Source organism: Trachurus japonicus, chromosome 1 (genome assembly GCF_045865225.1).
Source record: "Trachurus japonicus isolate A0001 chromosome 1, Traja_1.0".
Classification (NCBI taxonomy): domain Eukaryota; kingdom Metazoa; phylum Chordata; class Actinopteri; order Carangiformes; family Carangidae; genus Trachurus; species Trachurus japonicus.
The window spans coordinates 13,876,839-13,896,214 of record NC_140907.1 but is presented as its reverse complement, the minus strand read 5'-3'; the positions used below and the strand labels follow the sequence as shown (position 1 = coordinate 13,896,214).

Below are 19,376 nucleotides of genomic sequence, written 5' to 3'. Positions count from 1 at the left end.
AGGCTACTGTATGTATATAGGCAAACAGTTGCACTGAATTATTAAGTGAACAGGGTTCTACAGATTTGCAGCTATAATGCAAATCTATAATGAATCATTGTTCAAGGGACACGGTCCATGAGCCAAAAAAATAAAAAATAAAATAAAAAGACATAGACCTCGCTTGGAGTTAGTAAGAGAAACGTTTGTCAAGTAGCCTATGACATCTTAGAGACAAGTTTATTTGTGCCAGGGGGCTAGCATCACATCAGAAACTGAAGAAGACTATCCTCTCTGACAGTTGCAAGGAAATAACAGAGATCACAAATACAAACACCTGTCAAATGTGAAATAATACAGGAAACTCAATTATGCTGCTTTTGGTTGATGGCAAAAACTTCCGCAGTGTTCACAGCATGAATCCCATGTGCCTCCCAGTCCCTACCACCCCCCCTCTGGGTTAGGGTGAGATTTTTTTTTTTTCTATAATTGCAGGACTGTGGTCAGCCTCTGTAATTATATCGGCCAAAAGCATAATTCATGATTGTGTGTATGTGACAGTCTTATGTTCAGATATGTAAATGTTTAAACCTCTTTTTGTTTGTCTGACACAAAGCGGACCACAGGAACATTTCAACAGGCAGGTAACATGTGTGCCGCTGCAGTTTTTCATTATGTGGATGTGTGAAGTATTTGTTGTTTGATGAGTTTGAACTCTGTTCACAGTGGCAAACAGCTGTAGGTCAGCCATCAGACGGCCTGCTGTGGTTTTCTGCTATCAGAGTGAACCGGCCTGTTTGTTACGGAGCACAGCAACATGTAAATGCGACCAGGAGAGAGAGCTGGTATGACATAGAGATGGTTCGGTATACTGTAGGACCTATCACGGCATTCCAGTGTTCAACCATCAGTGGTTCAGCTCAGTAGAGACAATCATGTATGAGGAAGTAGTGGCTGCTCTCGAGCAGGGATTCCCTCTGTGTAGGTATGTAGGGCCTCTGATAGGCTGCGGAAGTATGCTACTGTCAATATTAGTGAGAGTAGACACATAACAAGGAGACAGATGGGGAGCAACATCTAACAAAAGCTACAACGCTTCTCCTCTGCACTTTATCAGCCAGACGTGGCATCAATCAACTGTGCTCACTTGTAGTTCATTATGTCTACAAATTGCAATAGTTATGTTTTGTGTAAGAAGACAAGAGGTATGGAAAGAATAACCTCTTGTCTTATACATAAGAAAGCCTAGCCATGTACTCCGTCCTGAATGCCACTTCTACAGATAATAAGTATTTTTGTTCCACCTCTCCCTGCAGGAATTCAGTGCCACTCCATGGATAATGGGTCCATGGTGATCAAAGGGCCCCTGCAGCTGCCTGGATGAGATTCGAGAGTGTGTCAGGGCCCCGATGAAAAGGAAGGGCTGGACCAAAGGTGGGAGGAAGGGAGAGTGCGGGGAACAGGTCGGTCCAGTCTTCCTCTGTAAGGTGGATGTCTAGGCAGTGACACACCTGTTAACCTGTCTGGGAGGAGCTGCCAGTGCCAAACACTGCTGACGTGACGTGAGTGTTTGTGAGAGGAGCCAAAGGGAGAGGAGAGACAGAGTGGGAGCCACAGGGTGAGGAAGACGGAGACGGAGAAGGAGTAAGAGAGAGACGACGTAAGATTTCAGTGGGATCTCTGCTCGACCCACCTCAACCTCCAGGATGTTTAAGAAAAAGGAAGGCTCGGTCACGAGCTCGGGCTCGAGCAAGGTCAAAAAGTGAGTTTTTCCCCAAAGACTTTGTGAATGCATGTACGAGTGTATAGAAGTGTGTGTGGTGACACTGTATCTCGGTTATGTCCCCCCTCCTCCTGTTCTTCCTGGGCTGAGGACTGTGTCATGTTTCCTGTGCGTGCTGCTGTCCTGGTTCTCTCTGAGTTTTTATTGTTTATAATGTGGCTGGGCTGAGGAAAGTTTCTCTCCCAGTTTGATTCTTCACTGATTTCAAGTGCTGAGTTATGTCAGGGTTAATCCTCAGGATGGGTGAAGGCCTTCGAGAGAGTGTTAACAGAGCCTGAGGTCAGGTTTACTTTGTAAACATTAGGTGGGACGATGTGCTTTCAAACAACAGGTGAAACCAGTGAAAATATGTTTATGAGTTCAAGTGAAAGTCACACAAGAGGAAGTTATTATCAGATCTTTTCCACCTGATTCTCAATTGCTAAAACCTGCAAACTAAAACAAAAAAGACTCATGTGCCAATTCTCGGCTGGTATTATTCTCTCTGTGCTGTTTAAATGCACATATTGGACTGAAAAGAGATTTGTAGAGCTAGAGGTGTAGAGCTGTTTGCAATCACGTTCAAATGCTAAATGAGATGTAAAACGTCCTGGATCTGTTTTACACATAGGAGCTGATGACAGGACAGATGCCTTACAGTTCCTACTGAGGGTAAAGAGCAATGACGATGATGATGATGAACCCTCGCCTTTAAGACACACTCATGTTGAGGAGGTTTCATGGTAGTAATGAAGCTGTTAAACTGCAGCCTGTGAACCTCTGTCTCTTCAGAGGAAGTGGCTCCGCAGGTCGGTGCTGACCGGCCTGTGGTTCCACCTTGTCCCATCGTCTGCGTGCTGAGGTGTGACAGGGCATGGCGGCCCGCACCGCTCAGCTGGTTTCTTTCTGTGATGTGGGCGTTGGTTCCAAACCATCGTTCATGAAGCGACATGAGACCTGTCACTCAGCTCATTTGGCCGTTAGGAAGTTTCCATCAGCCAGTTACAGTATAACACAGGGCTGATAATTACCTACTATTCTCATGATCAGTTAATCATAGATCAATCTTCCTGAGCTAGAGGTGATAATTGAAATTTCTTGTCAAGACCTCAAATATATTCAGCTCAAACATGAAGGTTTAACACTGATTAATGACTTGAATGATTAATTGATCATCAGAATTGTTATCAAATTAGTTTTGGTTTTAATTTGAGATGGTAGATTAATTCATACTAAGTTCTGTGTTGTGATACGTGGAGTGTGTGAATTCATTTCCCAGGGTGAATGGCACAAGACAGGAAGAAAATGTAGGTGGGTGTTGGTGCGAATGCCCTGATGGCCATGAGCACTGATGTCTGAGGGTGATGTCACAAACGGCCAGGGCCGTTGCTAGGAATTCTGGGGCCCCTGAAAGAATACTAAAGTGGGCCCCTCCCCCCTGACTTTTCCACTTTTTTCTTAGACTACGTATGTATTATCATTTTTTATTTAGCCTACTTTGTTTTGATGCTAATGCAGCATTACTATGAGTATTAGTCGGGGTTGTATGCAGAATAATTCAGTCATACAAAGATTAGACTACTGGGGTTTTTTGTGGGCCCCACTGGGCGCTGGGCCCCTAGAATTATCATCACCTTTCTCCCCTATACAACGGCCCTGCAAACGGCCATCTTGTTCTGCTGATGTGATCTGTGGCTCACATCACAGTGACGATGAAGCATCAATACTGATACCGTCACAGGCGATATGATTTTCCTCACTGAGTCCAACACAATTGAATTTCATAACACCGTGAGCTGGGAGGAAACGTGAGACCACACCAGGGAGTGTTTCTGTTTCATGTTTTGTCATCTCATAAATTACTACACCAAAAAAAATGTTGACAAGCCCTTCTGAATTATGTGGGTTATCCAGTTGTCCTGCTTTCAAGCCAGTTCAGCTGTGACTACTATCTGTTTGACTGTCCTGCCCTGGTCATTCATAGATGAAAACTCACTTTTAATGCATTATATTGTTGTTATATTGTAATCCCTTTGATCAGAGCGCAGTTTTACCGAACGCAGAAACTGACATACACCTAAAAGGAATGAGCTTTCACTGTTTACAGACGTGCTCACTTTGATCAGTCTTTTAAAAACAGTCAGACTTATTAAAGACAAACAGCTGCTGTTTAATCAGGAGTTCAAACTCGCTACAGATCAAATATCCCTGATCAGTGGAAACACAATATTACAAAAAACAGATACCTGATGCAGATGCGCATGTGATCACACACCCAGGACGTCGTCACGGTGACATGTGGGTGTGACCTCTCCTCCAGCTTCTTCACCACACCCACGCTTCAAAAGTGAGAAGGTGTAAAAAAGAAGAAACTAAACTTTAACCTGATTTTTCTGATTTTGAAAGTTGAGTAATTTCAAAGCTTTTGACTTATTTGCTTTATTTAAAATACGATATAATAAGATATTTCTAAAACTGCAACATATTAGACTTATTCAAGAGAGAATGAAGAAGTCTTGGACTTATCTCTATCATTGTCCTTGGTGTTTACACAGTCCAACAATTTACAGAACCAGGAAAGTAAAATATAGGAACAAATAACTGATCTTTCTTCTTTCTTTTCCTTTGAGACTAAAGACCATAAAACGAACAAAAGATGAGACGAAAAAAGGGAATCCAACTCCTAAAAGACAAGGTCAAGATAGGTCAGGTGCTAAAAGCATGCAGATAATATTGTATTTGTTGTACTAACCCATGATTTGCAGACTCATATGATGGGTTAGGGTTAGGGTCTTCCCATGTGTCAGCAGAGTGAGCGACGACCCCTCACTTCCAGTCATTAACTCACTTGCTGTGTCAGAGCAAAAATAACAACTACCTGAATGCACTGCTCTTCTTAAGTAACCACGGAGATTCACGTAGTTTAATTGTTGAAAATGGGGGGAAATTGAAATATTGCTTGTGTGTATTACAGTATCTATCTATTATGTGTATTGTGTGTGTGTGTGTGTGTATTGTGTGTGTGTGCATGTGGCCCATACCTGTCTCTCCTGCTGAGTGAGCAGGAAGAGGGAGGCCATTGTCAGAGCAGAACCAGCTCAGCTCACACCTCAGTGAGTCAGTGCAGGAGCCCGTTCACATTCCTCAGTTGCACAGTGATTACAGAGTCGAGTACACTGAATGTCCCTTTAGGTTGTAAATCTTTCCTATACAGATTTTGCCAGCTTTCACCCTGAGGAGACGTGACTTTGTACGCGGCGGTAGTCCTGGTATGTGGACAGATGAACAAGCTGTTTGCCAGCATTCTTCAGTCCGCTGTTCTACACCAGTGTCAGATCAGGGGATGTGTGAATGAAGTCTTCTGTCAACCCTCTGGTTTAGGAGTTTTGCTGTTTTCTGTGCACAAAAACACAGATAGGAAAAAAACTCTCTCCTTTTCACACAGCTGTGACTTCATTTCACTTTCCCAGCTGATTTTCGGGGGTAAACACTGCATGATGTGAGGATGCTTCCCCAGGACTGAGTAATTTTCCATCTGTGGTGTTTAGAGCGACTCGTCAAAAACGTGATATGTGCAAAACCTGTGCAGTAATCAGATTTTCATGAAAAAACAAAAACATTAGTATATACTGTATATAGTAAGGTTCCAAGAAAAAAACTGAACCCCAGGAAACATAAAGTATAAGATTCAGGTTTCAGTGTCTCTTTATATAGGTTGTTGTAATACAGCCATTAAAGAAAAAAAAAAAGTTCATCACAATTCACCACAAAAAATTGACCTTGATCATAACTCCCCAAAGCCTTATTGTCCTCCTTGGTTTAAATGCACCCTCTTCCATGTTTGCGAATTATTTTACTGTAATTCATACCCACTATAATTGATCACCAACTCTTTATTTACTCAGACGATCTTATAAAAAATCTGTCAAACTGTATCATCCTGTTTTATTTTCAGTCAAATCATTTTATTTTTGACCTGTTAACTGCAAATGAGCTCTTCTTCAGCTTTGTGGGTGTAGTTTATCAGCCTCCAGAGTTTCCTCCGTTCTCTGTTGTCTGGGTATTGCTTAACCTCTCTGAGCGGCAGAGAGCAGCACCGACAGTGACAGGGAGGAACGGTCACAGTGGAATTTTTTTAGCATTTAAGGAGCGGTGCAGGTGTGGCTCCATCTAAAGCTTTCCTACTATATAAACCTCACACTGACGCCTGACAAGGCACACTTAAATATATAGCATATTATTATATAGCTCCATTTAGAATAAAGGATTTAAAACTTGCAATTTGCATTCACTTTGAAGCTAAGTTGATACCTATCATTTGACACCCAGTGCAGTGATTTATGAGGATGTTCTCCACTCTCTTGGTGTTAGTGAGCGGCGTAGTTGATGAGCTGGTTGAGTTTTTACAAAAATCTGTGAACACACCATTACGATACTCTTGCCTGGTGAAAATAAAAGTGTGGCCAGGTTTGGCGACCCTTTGCCATCCCAGCAGCCCTCGAGACAGTGTTTGCTTTACCACGTTGTTTGATCTTGATGCTCTTGATAATTGGCAAGATAATGCAGTCAAAAGGATACACTGTGATGTAAAAATGATCCCAAAATTTGAGTTGTCCTTAGGCGTCATTAAGTTTTCAAGTTCATGTTTCGTTTGTGTGTTGTCTTGTGTGATGTTTACAAGTTTAGGAAGTGTTTATGTCATAATCAAGATAACTATTTATCTTTGAAAGCTCCTAGAAGGAAGCAAACCTGTATTTAAAAAAAGATGCAAATAGTAAATCCCATGTCTATGGGTGGATGTTGGTACTCAGATACAGAGAATTTGGTACTGTGAGAGGAGACAGATGTGGAAGATGAGATGGGAAAACTGAATTGATTCATAATAAAACACCATCTGATCAGTGCGTGTGGTTTAATCTGCAACCTTTTCTGCCTTTTCCCCTCACCCTTGCAGGCCCCAGGCCAGCAGCTTGGCCTTGTTGATCGCGCATATGCAGAAGAATGCCGACCAGGTGGAGAAAGACATCCTCCGGGCGGAAGAGCTGCTGGTTGTGGTGAGCACACCCTTCTGGTGCTGACGATGCCATCGCCTCACATCTATTCACAGGGACCCTTAAAAAAAATCTCATGTTATCTGTTGTCTGCTTCCACCAGGATGCCGAAAATGACAAGAAAGAGCAGCCCCTTCAGCATCAGACGGAGATCTCAGACAAGCTGGGTGAGGCGGAGGGTCTGCTGAGGGACCTCTTCCTCGATGTGGACAGAGCCAAGAAACTCAAACACCCACAAGCCAAAGAGATAGAGAACGAGTGAGTTGATATCAGTATAGCTGACACTTGTAGAACCTCAGTGGCAATACCATTTAAATGATATAACAACACATATGTTGTACATAGTGCGACATATTGTTTGATTGTAGATGTGCTTGAATGTTGAGTGTTTGTGTCTCTGTCAACCCCAGTGTTATCCACCTCCATGAGCGCTGGCTGAAGGACTGTGGCATCTACAGAGACATCTTTGAGCAGATTGATGATGTGTCACTGATGCCAAGAATTGACTGGGGACCTGTTTTCAACGAGAAGCAAGTACGTACAATATCTGTCTGGACATTCAGGGCAGCCTGCTTAAAATATGTTTGAATATTCAGTATTATATAAGTAAATGATAAGGCAGGCCATATCCCATAGTTTTCTTATTGTTAGCAAATTATCTTTCTCAAAAATGTTCTCCCATCTATTGCTTTTCATTTATTTACTTATTCGTAGGACACCTTTGTTACTTATATTACAACATATTGAAGCATTGCATAAACCAAAGATGGATGTATTTTTGATATACTGTCTGCTTCACAATAAAAATATTTGTTAGCAAATTATCAACAAAACCAATTTATCCTACTAATTAAAATGCTGTATGTGTATTTATCTCATTCCTCTGTGACAGAACACCACTGCTGTCCATTAAAACATGTACTGGATGGCATGCTCCTTTATTATAATTATCTTGACTCGTACACCATTGAATAGTCCCCAAAAAAGGCACTATTACAGTAGTTGTAACGTTTGTCAAAAAAAAACTACAGTACAGCTCCCTGTTGTTTTATCAAAATAAAATAAAAAGATATAAACATATATTGCTATAGATGGATATCAGGAACAAATGTGATAGAGAAGATTAAAGTATTCAGAGGTGACAGGTTATTAGTCAGTCAGCTCAGTCGGAGCTTTGTAGGCTCTCACTCACACATTAGCCACAGTGAGTAACTTAACAGCACAACTAATTACAGAGCACCTCATCCTGTCGCACACGCCCTTTGGTGGTTATTTTCATACCATTAGTGATGTTCTCCTGGTTGCCGTGTCTACAGAAACAGGTGAATTCGGAGGAGTACGGCCCTGCCATGGAAGATCTGAAGAAGCAGATTGCTGCTCACAACATCACACACAAGGAGATCGAGGCCTACAACTCACAGCTGTGTGTCAGCTCGGCTGGCAGCAAGGTGAAGACGTCACATATCACATAGATCTCAGTGATCTGTTTGTCTTTATTACTTATTTTGCATTAGTCGCTATCAGCCTTGTAAAACATGTTGTTATCTGTCTTTTAGGAGAACTACACAGCCCTGAAGAAACAGTACAACAATCTGCTGGTGAGTTGAGTTGTTCACATGTGATAATAATGTTTTATCGTTAGAACATCTATAAGAATTTCTCGTCACTTTCTGTTTACGGATGAATATTTGCTCAGGGTCAGTGTTTGACAACTGTCATGTGTTATTGATTGTTTAACATTGCACTTATCTTCTGTTTATGTGTAAGGAAATGTTTGCACTTTGAGAACTTGACAGACGTGGAATTTTCATTGTCTTTTTTGGTCTATTTCCTCAGGACAACTCCAAGTGGCGTCGTCACTACCTGAACAGCTTGTATGAATACATGCAGGGATGTAACAAGGAACTGGCTTTCCTTGGAGAAGAACAAGATAAAATCAAGAACCAGGACTGGAGCGACCGCATGGTTGACCCACCCGACGTCCGCAGGCAATATGAGGTTAGGACCGATGGTTGTAAAGTTAGAGCAGTGAAACATGCGAATACTATTAAACAATTGCTCGTCCAGACTGGCGCGGTATGTTTGTTCTACACTGTTATCACGATAAGTAAGTCCACTTTGATTTGATGTCAATCAGCACTTCAAGAACAACAGTCTGCTGGCCCACGAGAGCGAGGTGAACAAAGTCCAAGATGAAGGAGACAGACTCGTTGAACTGAAGCACCCAGCCAGTGCCACAATACAGGTACATGTCGTCACCCAGAAGCGTCATCGCCATCAGCTTTAACCTGTATAACCAAGGCTGATTAACCTCACGTTACATTTCCAGGCTCAGAGAGATGCTGTACGAAATGAGTGGCAGAAGTTCCTCAACCTCTGCATTTGTCAAGAGACACACCTGGATAATGTGGAGGAATTCAAAAAGGTAAATTAAAATGTCGCTTTTTTTTTTTTAAAGTACCGTATGTCTGGGGACAAGAGCAAAAAAGTTTGTTAAACAATGCTTTTGTGGTGTGTTGCAGTACCAAATGGACACTGATCAACTGTCAGAGACACTGACCAAACTAAACAACAACCTGGACCCCAAGGTCGTCAGCAAGAAGAGCAACTCAGAGACACTGCTGCAGCTTGAGGTAGAGTTGACTTAGTTTAGAGATTGAACCAGTGGAGGGAGGAGGAGGAAACTAGGGGATGGAAGTTGAACATATGAGGAGAGAGAAGAAAGTATAGAAGAAAAGAGAGGAAGCAGAAATGGGGAGAGAGTGGACAGAAAGATTGAAATGTCTTTTTTTAAGCTTGTTTGTTTACTTTCTTTTTATCTGCCCAGTTGATTTGCTGTGGGTTACACTCACAGATCACACTAACATTGTGTTAATAAGGTATCTCAGAGGTGAGACACATGGGGAAACAGATAGGCCTACACATTAAAATGTAGATGTTATTATGACACATACATTTCAAGATAATGACGCCTTGTATTTGCCCATTATGATGAGTGTTTCTGAGGTCTACTCTCCTCTCTGTCTGTTTCTCACCAGGGAGAGGAGAAGACTGTGCAGAACAGCGAACAACTGCTGGCCGACCTGAGGAGACGCAGCACCAGCATCGCCCCTCTGAAGCTGCGACGCAACGCCCCCAGCAGACCCATCACAGTGGAGTCCCTGTGTGACTGGGAGACAGATAAGGTGAAGCTTCATTTCTTTTTCAGACATTCAGTCAGATATCTGCAGCTGAGAAGCTCATCGAAACTGTCTAAACTCTTGTGTATGTGTTTTATTCATCATTATTATCTAGGCCTCTCTGTCAAGGGGGGAGAAGTTCACCTTGAAATCCAACTCGGGTGAGAACTGGGATGTTATCGGCACTGATGGTGTAACCAAAAGCTTCCCAGGAGTTTGCTTCCAGATCCCACCACCTGACTCAGATGCTATTGACAACGTGGACCTGTGAGTATCCATGGCAATATAATCAAGGCAACCATGTACAATGTAAGAACATGTCACTCATATTGTTTCTGTTTCTACCTCTCTCTGTTTGGAATTCATCAGTTTGGGTGGAGAACTTGGAGACATCAAGAAAAGACGAGCTGCTCTGGCCGCATCGCTGAAGAATCACAAATCAGATATCTCCAAGTCCCAAAAATCTGGTAATTGTCTATAAATGTAAACCTTTAAATATCATAATCGTATTGAATCATTGGTTTTATAATCACTAACTATTCTCCACCAATTGCACATAGAAGCCCAAATCAGACCAGTCATTAAATTAACTTCTCTATCTCTTCATTCAGCCCCAGTGTCCTCTTCCCCGCTGGACCCCAAAGTCACAGCCTTGGAAGAGCAGCTGGACAAGCTGGACAGTGACCTGGCCAGCACTGAGGAGAACATGCTGAGCCGCCTGCGAGCTCCACTGAGCCGCACAGACACAGCTGGAGACCTGACCAAAAGGCTGAAGGAGCAGGAGGTGAGAAAAATAATACATTCGAACCAGCACTGGCTGTTCTTGGTTGTTCTCTGCAGTTGCTCTGTCTCACAGCTCCTTAGATTTAGGGGAGTGTGTATCATTGTTTTTATTGAGCAGTCTTTTTTCTGTTTGTTTTTACCTGTGTGTGTTCACTCTACATATACTACTGCATTTCTGGTTCTTCACTCCCTCGGGCTACTTGCATGAGCAGAGGTATTGTGTTGTCAGATGTGATATTGTAGAAACTGTGGAAAAGCTGCTGAGAAAACATATGGGCCATCAGGTGAATCTTTACAGGTTGATCCAAGAGGAACTCTGGATGATGTGATTAATGGAAGTATCTATGTTTGTACCTCATAGGAAGCTGCCAAGGCCCTGAAGGCTCTGGAGCAACAGACGCTGGCAGCGCAGACCGACCTGCAGCCTCTACTGTCCAAAGATCCCAGCGGCACCTCCTCTGCACTCCCACTCAAACTGACTGCTGCCAACAACAAGCACGATAGCATTGCTGAACTTGCGGACCTCTACACCAAGAAGTGAGCAGATATTTTGTCTACAAAGTTGCACTGGCTTGGTGGAAGGTTTTGTCTCCAATGAAAATATCTGTTTTTACTTTTTTTTTTTTGCTCCGCTACTGAACTAAATCCTTTTTTTTCTCCCTCAGAGCAAATGCATCTCTCAACCTGGAGAATCAGATTGAGAAGGTGGATGGTCTTGTCTCTGGGTTTGAGAAGAAGCTAAGTGAAGATGGTCCGATCCCTAATGTGCCATATGCAATTGAAGACCGTGTTAGCGACATCCAGGTGAGGAAATCTACTCAAAATCTTACCTCTACCACATAAAAACCACATTTACTTAGAAACACAGTCGGTATGTGTTTTAAATTCCATGTCTTCTTTGTTGATATCAGAACCAGCGTAAGTCTGTGGAAGTAGCTCAGGGTGACATGAAGAAGCTGAGTCAAGATCTGGAGACCACAGAGCAGCTGTGCAGCTCCCTGCAGCAGGGCTTCCAAGAGTACTGCCCTGACATCCAGCTCCAGAGAACAGAAACCAAGCAGCTGCAGACCCGCTATGCAAATGTTGCCAACCAGCTCAAGGAGAGGTGAGAATTAAACTGATGACACATTAATCAAAACACTTCAGTTAAAAAAGTCAGACTGCAGTTGGTAGTCGATACAACTTAATACTTATGCCTGGACTGGAATGCATTATGTATTATTTGAAATACTTTTCTTGTTTGAAATATAAATTTGAAATTGAACTACTGTTGTAAATGAAAACATTATCAATTATAAAAGGCCTTTTTTTATTACAAAGAGGTGCCTAAAAAAAACAGAAATGATTTCAAGTTGTAAAGTGATTTGAATTTCAAAAGTATCACGGTGCAGAGCTTTTACACGTCTCAATGTATCAATCCTTTCAGAGAAAATATCTTACAAGAAGCTGCAACCAAGAACCAGGAGCTCCAGAACACAAGCAAATCCCTCAACTCCTTCCTGGACAACCTGCCGACAAACCAGATAAACCCCAACGATGATGTCTCTCAGGTCACCGCAAAGCAGGCATCCCAAGAGGTGAGACCATCTCATGACCAAACATACCAAGTGTCATGATGAGAGTAGTAGATCGTACTTGTAAGAAATATTAAGTTACAGTAAATAGTAAGGAGTGAGGGTAAAACAAGATGAATGTTTAATCATTAACTAACCCTAATCCTAACATTTCACTACAGAGGGTGATGGAGGACCTGAAAAGGAAGGGAGATGACGTGGACAGAGTGTCTGACCTGTCTCAAGACCTGCAGAATCTATTAAGTGTAAGAATCTATTGGATCCTAATCCAGTATTATATTCATGAGAGACTGGTGTTTCGGCACTTGATGTTACCATCAGAGATGAATAATTCTATTACCTTTCTTCACATTTATGCAGGAGTACGATGCCAACGTAAACAAATACAACGGTACACTTGAGGATGCTGGTGTCACTGTTCCCAAAAAACCTCAAGTACTCACGCTCTCTGATGCTGTTCAGAATGAGGTAATACTTCGGCTCATATTGAAATGATCGACGTTTGGTCAGTATAAGTGGCTCATCTTTAATGTTTTAACTGTTTTATTACAGGAGAAGGATCTGGTGAACCGTTACGCTACAGCAACAGCTGAAAACACCCAACTCCAAAAACAGATGGGTTTGACTAAGAATCTCCTTTTGCAAGTAAGATAACAGAATGAACCTGAATTAATGAGAAAAAAAGAGTTATTGCTTTTGTCATGCACTCTTGTGCAAAAATATAATCAGTTTGAAACTAACTAAAACTATGTCACTTTCATTTATGTTTTTCCACCACAGAATGAGGAGAAGGTAGCACAGCAACAAGTGCAGGTTCAAAACCTGCAAAAGAGTTCTCTTGAGCTAGACACTCTGGCAAAAGAGCTTGAGGAAGAGAAGGAGAGAACAACTCATGCTGAGAAAGAACTGAGAACCTTTAAAGATAGGATGATGTCGCTGAAGAGTCGCAGAGGAGTGGAGCGCATTCAGGAGAAAGAAGTGCTGCAGTACTACCGCGACCCAAAGCTAGAAACTGATTTGGCTGATCTGCAGAATAAACTACATGAGGAGGCTCTAAAGCATAGCGCCGCTCAGAGTGAGGTTGAGGTAATAAACAAAAAAATTACCACCCTGGAAGACACTTTGAAAAACACCCCCCCCAAACTGGCGACCAAAGAGGTGACAGAGTTTGAAAAAGATCCCCAGCTTGACGTAGAAGTCAGTAAGCTGAAAGATGAAATAGCAAGGATGAAAGATGAAATTCGAGTGAGAGATGGGGAACAGGTTCACGTGCAGACAGAGGTCTCGATTCTCCAGCAAAAGCGACCAACAATCAAAGAGAAGGTGGTTAAGAAGGAGGTAGTGAAAGTAGAAAAGGATCCTGAGATGATGAAAGCAGTCCAACAGTTTGACGTGGAAATTTCTGATGAGAAAAACAAGAGCAAGCTCATCAATGATGAAATCTTCCAGACAAGAAGTCAGATTAATGCACTCGAGAGAATGATTCCTAATATCCAGCCTAAGGTTATCACGAAGGAAGTTAAACAGATTGAACAAGACCCTGAACTCATCGGTGAATCTAAGAAGATTAGAACGAGCCTGGAGGATGAGAGGATTGAAAACAACTCCCTGTCCAGAGACTTGACGGAGCTCAACAGCCGCTACAGAGAAGTTCAAGACTGGAGACCAAAAGTCGAGGTGAAGGAAATTGTTAATGAAATCTACCGGATTGACCCAAACACAGAGATGGAGATAGTGCGGCTCAAGAAAGACATACAAGACTCCGACAGGCACCGCTCTGATGTAGACAGGGAGCTCACCGAAGTAACATCTGAGCTGAATGTCCTTCGTTCTCAGAAGCCCCAGGTGGAGTTGAAGGAAGTTCTCCAAGAGGTGGTTAAAGAGGAGAGGAGCCCTGAAAATGAGAGAGAGATCCAGAGGCTAAATAGTCAGGTGAACCATTTGCACACCACTTATAACTCCCTCCAGGACCAGGTGAGTCTACTCAGGAAAGAGAGGGACGAATGGAAGGCTGAAAAGTCCAAGATAGAAACCCGACTTGTCAACAGAGAGGTTGTGAAATATGAACCTGATCCACTATTGGAGAAAGAAGCTGACCGCTTGAGAAGGGAGGTGCGTGAGGAGGCACAGCTGCGGCGCAGCATTGAGGAGATGGTGTTTGACCTGCAGAACAAATATATCCTGTTGGAGAGACAGAAACCTGAGGAAAAAGTGGTTGTGCAGGAGGTTTTGCGTGTTCAGAAGGACCCAAGGCAGGTAGTCGAGCATGAGCGGCTCAGCAGGAACCTGGATGACGAAGTCAAGAGTCGTCGTCAGCTGGAGTTAGAGCTCCAGCAGCTAAGAACAAAGGTGGAAGACAAAGAGAGAATCCTGAGGGAGAGTGATGAGCACCAAAAGAGGATTCAAGCAGAGTCTGAGGTCAGAGAGATCCGACAGCGCATTAAACAGCTGGAAAATGCTCCACCTCCAGTTGAAGAAAGTATTGTGGTTGAAGAGGTGCTGAAGGTAGAGAGGGACCCAAAACTTGAGAGGATGACAAATGGTCTTCGGTCAGATATGGACAAGGAAACCACCGATATACTGCGTCTCCAGAGAGACATTCGTAACATCACTCCAAGGCTTGAGCTCTTGCAAAAAGAGAAGTCTGGTGAGAAGACGGTGTACAAAGAGGTTATCCGTGTTGAGAAAGACCAGGCTATCGAAAGTGAGAGGGATCGCCTGAGGGAGCAGGTGAATGAGCAGAAATATGCCAGACAGGACCTTGAGGATGAAATCAGACGGATCAATGACAAAATCAACCTTCTACGGGACAACAAGTCAAGCGCTTCTAGAGAGGAGACTACCCTGATTGTGAACAGGGATGCCCGACAGAGGGAGAAGGACGACCTCCTTCGGGAGCTCAAGACACTCGAAGCCCAGAAACACGACACAAGTCTGTCTTTCCAGCAGCAGACTCGAATGATAAGTGAAAGAACACAGAAGAGTAGGCAGAGGAGCATTAAGATGGAGTCTGACATACAGCGTGCGGAGAGGGAGATTCTGGATGAAAAAGACAAGATCCATCTTCGAGACAGCACCATCCGAGAGCTCCTGGCGAATCTGCAAAAAGAAGAGCAGTCAGAGACAAGGACCAGAGAAACCAACGTCTCCACCAAAATCACAATTTTGGATCCAGATACAGGCAAAGACATGTCTCCTTATGAAGCCTTACTACAGGGCCTGATTGATCGTGATCAGTACATTCATCTGCAGGAGCTGGAGTGTGACTGGGAGGAGATTACCTCCCTGGGACCTGATGGAGAGACATCTGTACTACAGGATCGCAAGAGTGGCAAGCAGTACTCCATCAAAGAGGCCCTGAAGGAAGGCAGGCTAACAGAGTATGATCTTAAACGCTACAAAGAAGGCAAGCTGCCCATCTCAGAGTTTGCCTTGCTGGTCGCAGGTGACAACAAAAAGCATCACAACTACGAGCCAGTCATCCCAAAGTCCACCACACCAGTGAAATCAGAGCCCTTGCCCATCTCTGCTTCCAAAGAAATCCCCCCAATTGCTGGAGTGATAGATACAAACACTGACACCTGCTTTACAATACGCAGCGCCACCCAGCGCAAACTGATTGACCCCATCACTGCCCAAAAGCTTCTAGAGGCTCAAGCAGCAACCGGCGGCATTATCGACATCACCAACCAGGGAAAATACACAGTTCACAAGGCTGCAACCAGAGGCCTCATTGAGGATAGTCAACAACAGAGGCTACTCAATGCCCAGAAGGCTTTCACTGGTGTTGAAGACCCCATGACCAGAGAGCGTTTGTCTGTGGGAGAGGCTGTTCAAAAAGGCTGGATGCCAAAGGACAGTGCCATTCGCTACATGGAGGCACAGCATCTGACTGGGGGGCTTGTTGATCCTACAACTGGTGGCAGAGTAAGCATCATGGACGCCATTGGATGCAAAATGATTGACAGCACAATGTTGAGGGAGCTGCAGGCTGAGTCAACCTATATCAAGGATATTGTTGACCCAATCACAAAGGAGAAGATCAACTACAAACAAGCTCTGGAACGCTGTAAGCGAGACCCAATGTCAGGCTTACCAATGTTGCCTGCCTCCTCCAAAGATTCTGGTTATACTCCAGCGTACAAGCCTCATAGATATGCAAGATTCTAGATGTGTTTACAACATACTTGTAGTTACCTAGTCTCTGATGTTAGGTGATAAAAATGTGCTATTAGATATGGGAAATCCATATGAAATCCATTATTGTTAATTGCAATGTACATTTGGACTCAGGAAAAGTCTTCTACTGCAAAGCTTTCTATCTAGCCAAAATAAGTGCTGCTGATGCTTTTGTTTACCAAACATGTCTGACATGGGCAGATGTTTTTATCTTGTTTGTTTCTGTTGTTTTTTTAATTTAATTTAAAAAAAACGGAAGATATAAATGCAATCTTTGATGTCATTGTGTTATAGGGATATTGGGACCAGGTGCAATGCTATTTACCATGATTGATTTGATTCTGTATTATTCATGGGCTATCCTTGACACTGTTCACTTCAAACTCAATCTTGTTTGATATTTTATGAAGAAACAAACATCAATAAATTTAAATTATAATGGTTAAAGAGCATGGATTCTCTCACTTTCAATGCTGTGTAGTCTTTTAAATAAAACACATTCAACCTTCAACCTTTACATATTTTACCAGATAAAATCTGGCTGACCTTTACTAACCTTTAATAAGTCCTACAGGAAAAGAGCGTGTGTTCCCCAGTTGCTATCACATGACAAATAATTGTCAGTGGAATCACTCCACCCAGTGTACATAAACATGCTGGTTGCAAATATCCAGACTGGTCAGTCTGGGTCAGCAGATGATTGCATTGATGAGAAAATAAAACAATACTGTGCAATCTTGTTATTTAGCATTGTTGTGTGTTACTCAGGAATTTACCCTCTTCAGACTCTCTAAAAAAACAACACTCCATTTGAACTTTGTCGTACTGTACTCAATGTTTTTTTTATTTTTACCACATGTCCAAAGGTTTTTATTTTATCATCTGCCAGCTATTTGTTTTTTTTCAAATGCTCAATTACAAAAAATAAATAAATCACCATTTAATTTCTTGTCTGCATAAAGCCATAACCTGTTATAAAGGGTTACAAACCAAAAAGGCTGGGTCCCCTGTTTTAGCATACAGTCTGAAACCTGAATGGTTCATTAGTCAGACTATGCAGTAACCTACATAATGTTCATGATTACAAATTCAAACATTGCATTTAGTTTGTAATAACAAAATAACATAAAGAAGACAATACACACAAACATACATACTGTATATACTGTACATAAAATGCTTTATTTTTTCAGTTTCTTTTTAAATCAATGTCAGGTGCAAGTCCTAGTCCATATAATGGACCAGAGCATTTTAAACTGCCAGTGCAAATTGGAGTGTTTCAGATTTAGCTGCATAAAGTTTTAAATTGCTGCCATTTCCCCTCAGTGAATATACGTTGTATGGATTCCATCTTGACCATGCATGGCATATTGGCATATCCACTGTAATAAGTTATTTAAGTATTTGTGAATGAAATCAGACAGAGAGCTACACAAGGGATGTCATGACTGGTGACTCTCACCAAACAAAAAAGGCTGCATTGAAAAACCACTAGGCTATTGTAGTTAGATGCATGAACACTGAGAGACATGAATACTACATTTGCTGTATTCATGAGTGAAAGACCCAAAACATCTGCTCAGCTCTTCATTGACCAAAAATATACTAGTTCACTGCTGTGGGTGAGCCCTGTTAAAGCACACATCCCTGTTAATGACAAGATCTCAGCATTTACTGTTCAAAGTGAACATGGAATTTATAGGAAGGTTCATTGGAGCTCACATAGCAGCACTCCAGCTTGTGAGCCAGTACTGTGGCCCAGTCCATGAACAAGCACCCAGGGAACCTCCATGAATGAAGACCATGCCATGATCAGGTTGCATCTGTAGGCTGTGCAGCTCCATCTTGCTTACACTCCCTCTCCCTGAAGAAGCTTCTTTGGTCATTAATGGCTTTCTGAAGAAGGGCGTTGTTTACACCATCAACACAGTTCAGCACACGGGCATGCACCATCATACCAACCCCTGTGAAACAAGAAGATACAGTACAGTTAAAGGCAGGTGACTGAGGCAGTACGCTCTAGATGTCTTTTTTGCTTTAGGTGCCTTGAAATAACTTCTGTTGTGTAGAATAAATAAAACTGATTTGTTGAGCAGGCTATATGAAATCAGAAAGTTTTCCCTTACCCTCAACATCTTCTGTTTCACCCAGAACTACATACTGGGCCCCAACTATTGGATTAAAAGGTTCCACAAACAATGTATCGACAACCACGTGATGCTCTTTTGAAGCATGATGGGCTGATAGTGTAGCCCTGGACTCCACTGGCTGATAACAGACAAGTCTGAAAAATACAACACATTTTGAAAAGGAAAAATGTTAAACTGGCAATATAATTTACACTTTTATTTTCAAGGTGCATTTTGTGTTATAGTCCTGGACAGGACAAACAAAAAGGCACTGAAGACTGTTTAAAACCCAGTTTTAGCTTTGTGAAACATAATTTGAAACCAGGAATAAGGGAAATTGCATTCAAATACACAAATAAAAATGTGCACATAGTGCATTCTCTCCATTCAGATTGTGTGTTTTGACTCGTCAAACTTGGACCTTTTGAATTGTCTGTGTTTATGTTGACAATGATCAACGACTCCCTCACAAAATAGGCCCCTATGTTGTTTATTATCAAACCTACCTGCCAAATGTTCTCACTGATTCTCCTTCTCTCACTGATCCAGAGTTTACTTCCCAGGGGAAATGATAAACTGCAGTTGCAGGAAGCATTGTGGTAAACTAAAAAAAACAAAAACACACTGCCCAATGAGACAGTGTTTGAAACACTTGTTTGCCGAGGAGGGCTACAGCAGTGTTTCATACCCCTGTGTGCCAGTGTTTCTGCCCCGGTAGGAGAACTACCGGGTATTGGGCT

General features: G+C 42.4%; 2 protein-coding genes across 2 annotated transcripts; one reads left to right on the top strand and one right to left on the bottom strand.

Moving 5' to 3' along the window:
- The first annotated feature begins 1,295 nt into the window (after positions 1 to 1,295).
- evpla (envoplakin a) lies at positions 1,296 to 16,954 on the top strand. The gene is made up of 22 exons (XM_085773890.1): positions 1,296 to 1,741; positions 6,696 to 6,795; positions 6,896 to 7,050; positions 7,203 to 7,326; positions 8,109 to 8,240; positions 8,349 to 8,390; positions 8,629 to 8,790; positions 8,930 to 9,037; positions 9,122 to 9,217; positions 9,315 to 9,425; positions 9,831 to 9,977; positions 10,087 to 10,238; positions 10,341 to 10,438; positions 10,583 to 10,755; positions 11,116 to 11,291; positions 11,420 to 11,558; positions 11,666 to 11,859; positions 12,181 to 12,331; positions 12,490 to 12,573; positions 12,689 to 12,796; positions 12,881 to 12,973; positions 13,109 to 16,954. The coding sequence occupies exons 1-22, from the start codon at positions 1,686 to 1,688 to the stop codon at positions 16,496 to 16,498; spliced, it is 5,991 nt and encodes a 1,996-aa protein (XP_085630016.1). The 5' UTR covers positions 1,296 to 1,685; the 3' UTR covers positions 16,499 to 16,954.
- Positions 16,955 to 17,777: 823 nt separating this feature from the next.
- Positions 17,778 to 19,329, bottom strand: ten1 (TEN1 subunit of CST complex). The gene is made up of 3 exons (XM_085791537.1): positions 19,143 to 19,329; positions 18,634 to 18,791; positions 17,778 to 18,471 (listed from the first exon to the last, which is right to left on the bottom strand). Exons 1-3 carry the CDS (start codon positions 19,229 to 19,231, stop codon positions 18,320 to 18,322), a joined length of 399 nt encoding a protein of 132 aa, XP_085647663.1. The 5' UTR covers positions 19,232 to 19,329; the 3' UTR covers positions 17,778 to 18,319.
- Between the last annotated feature and the right edge of the window lie 47 nt (positions 19,330 to 19,376).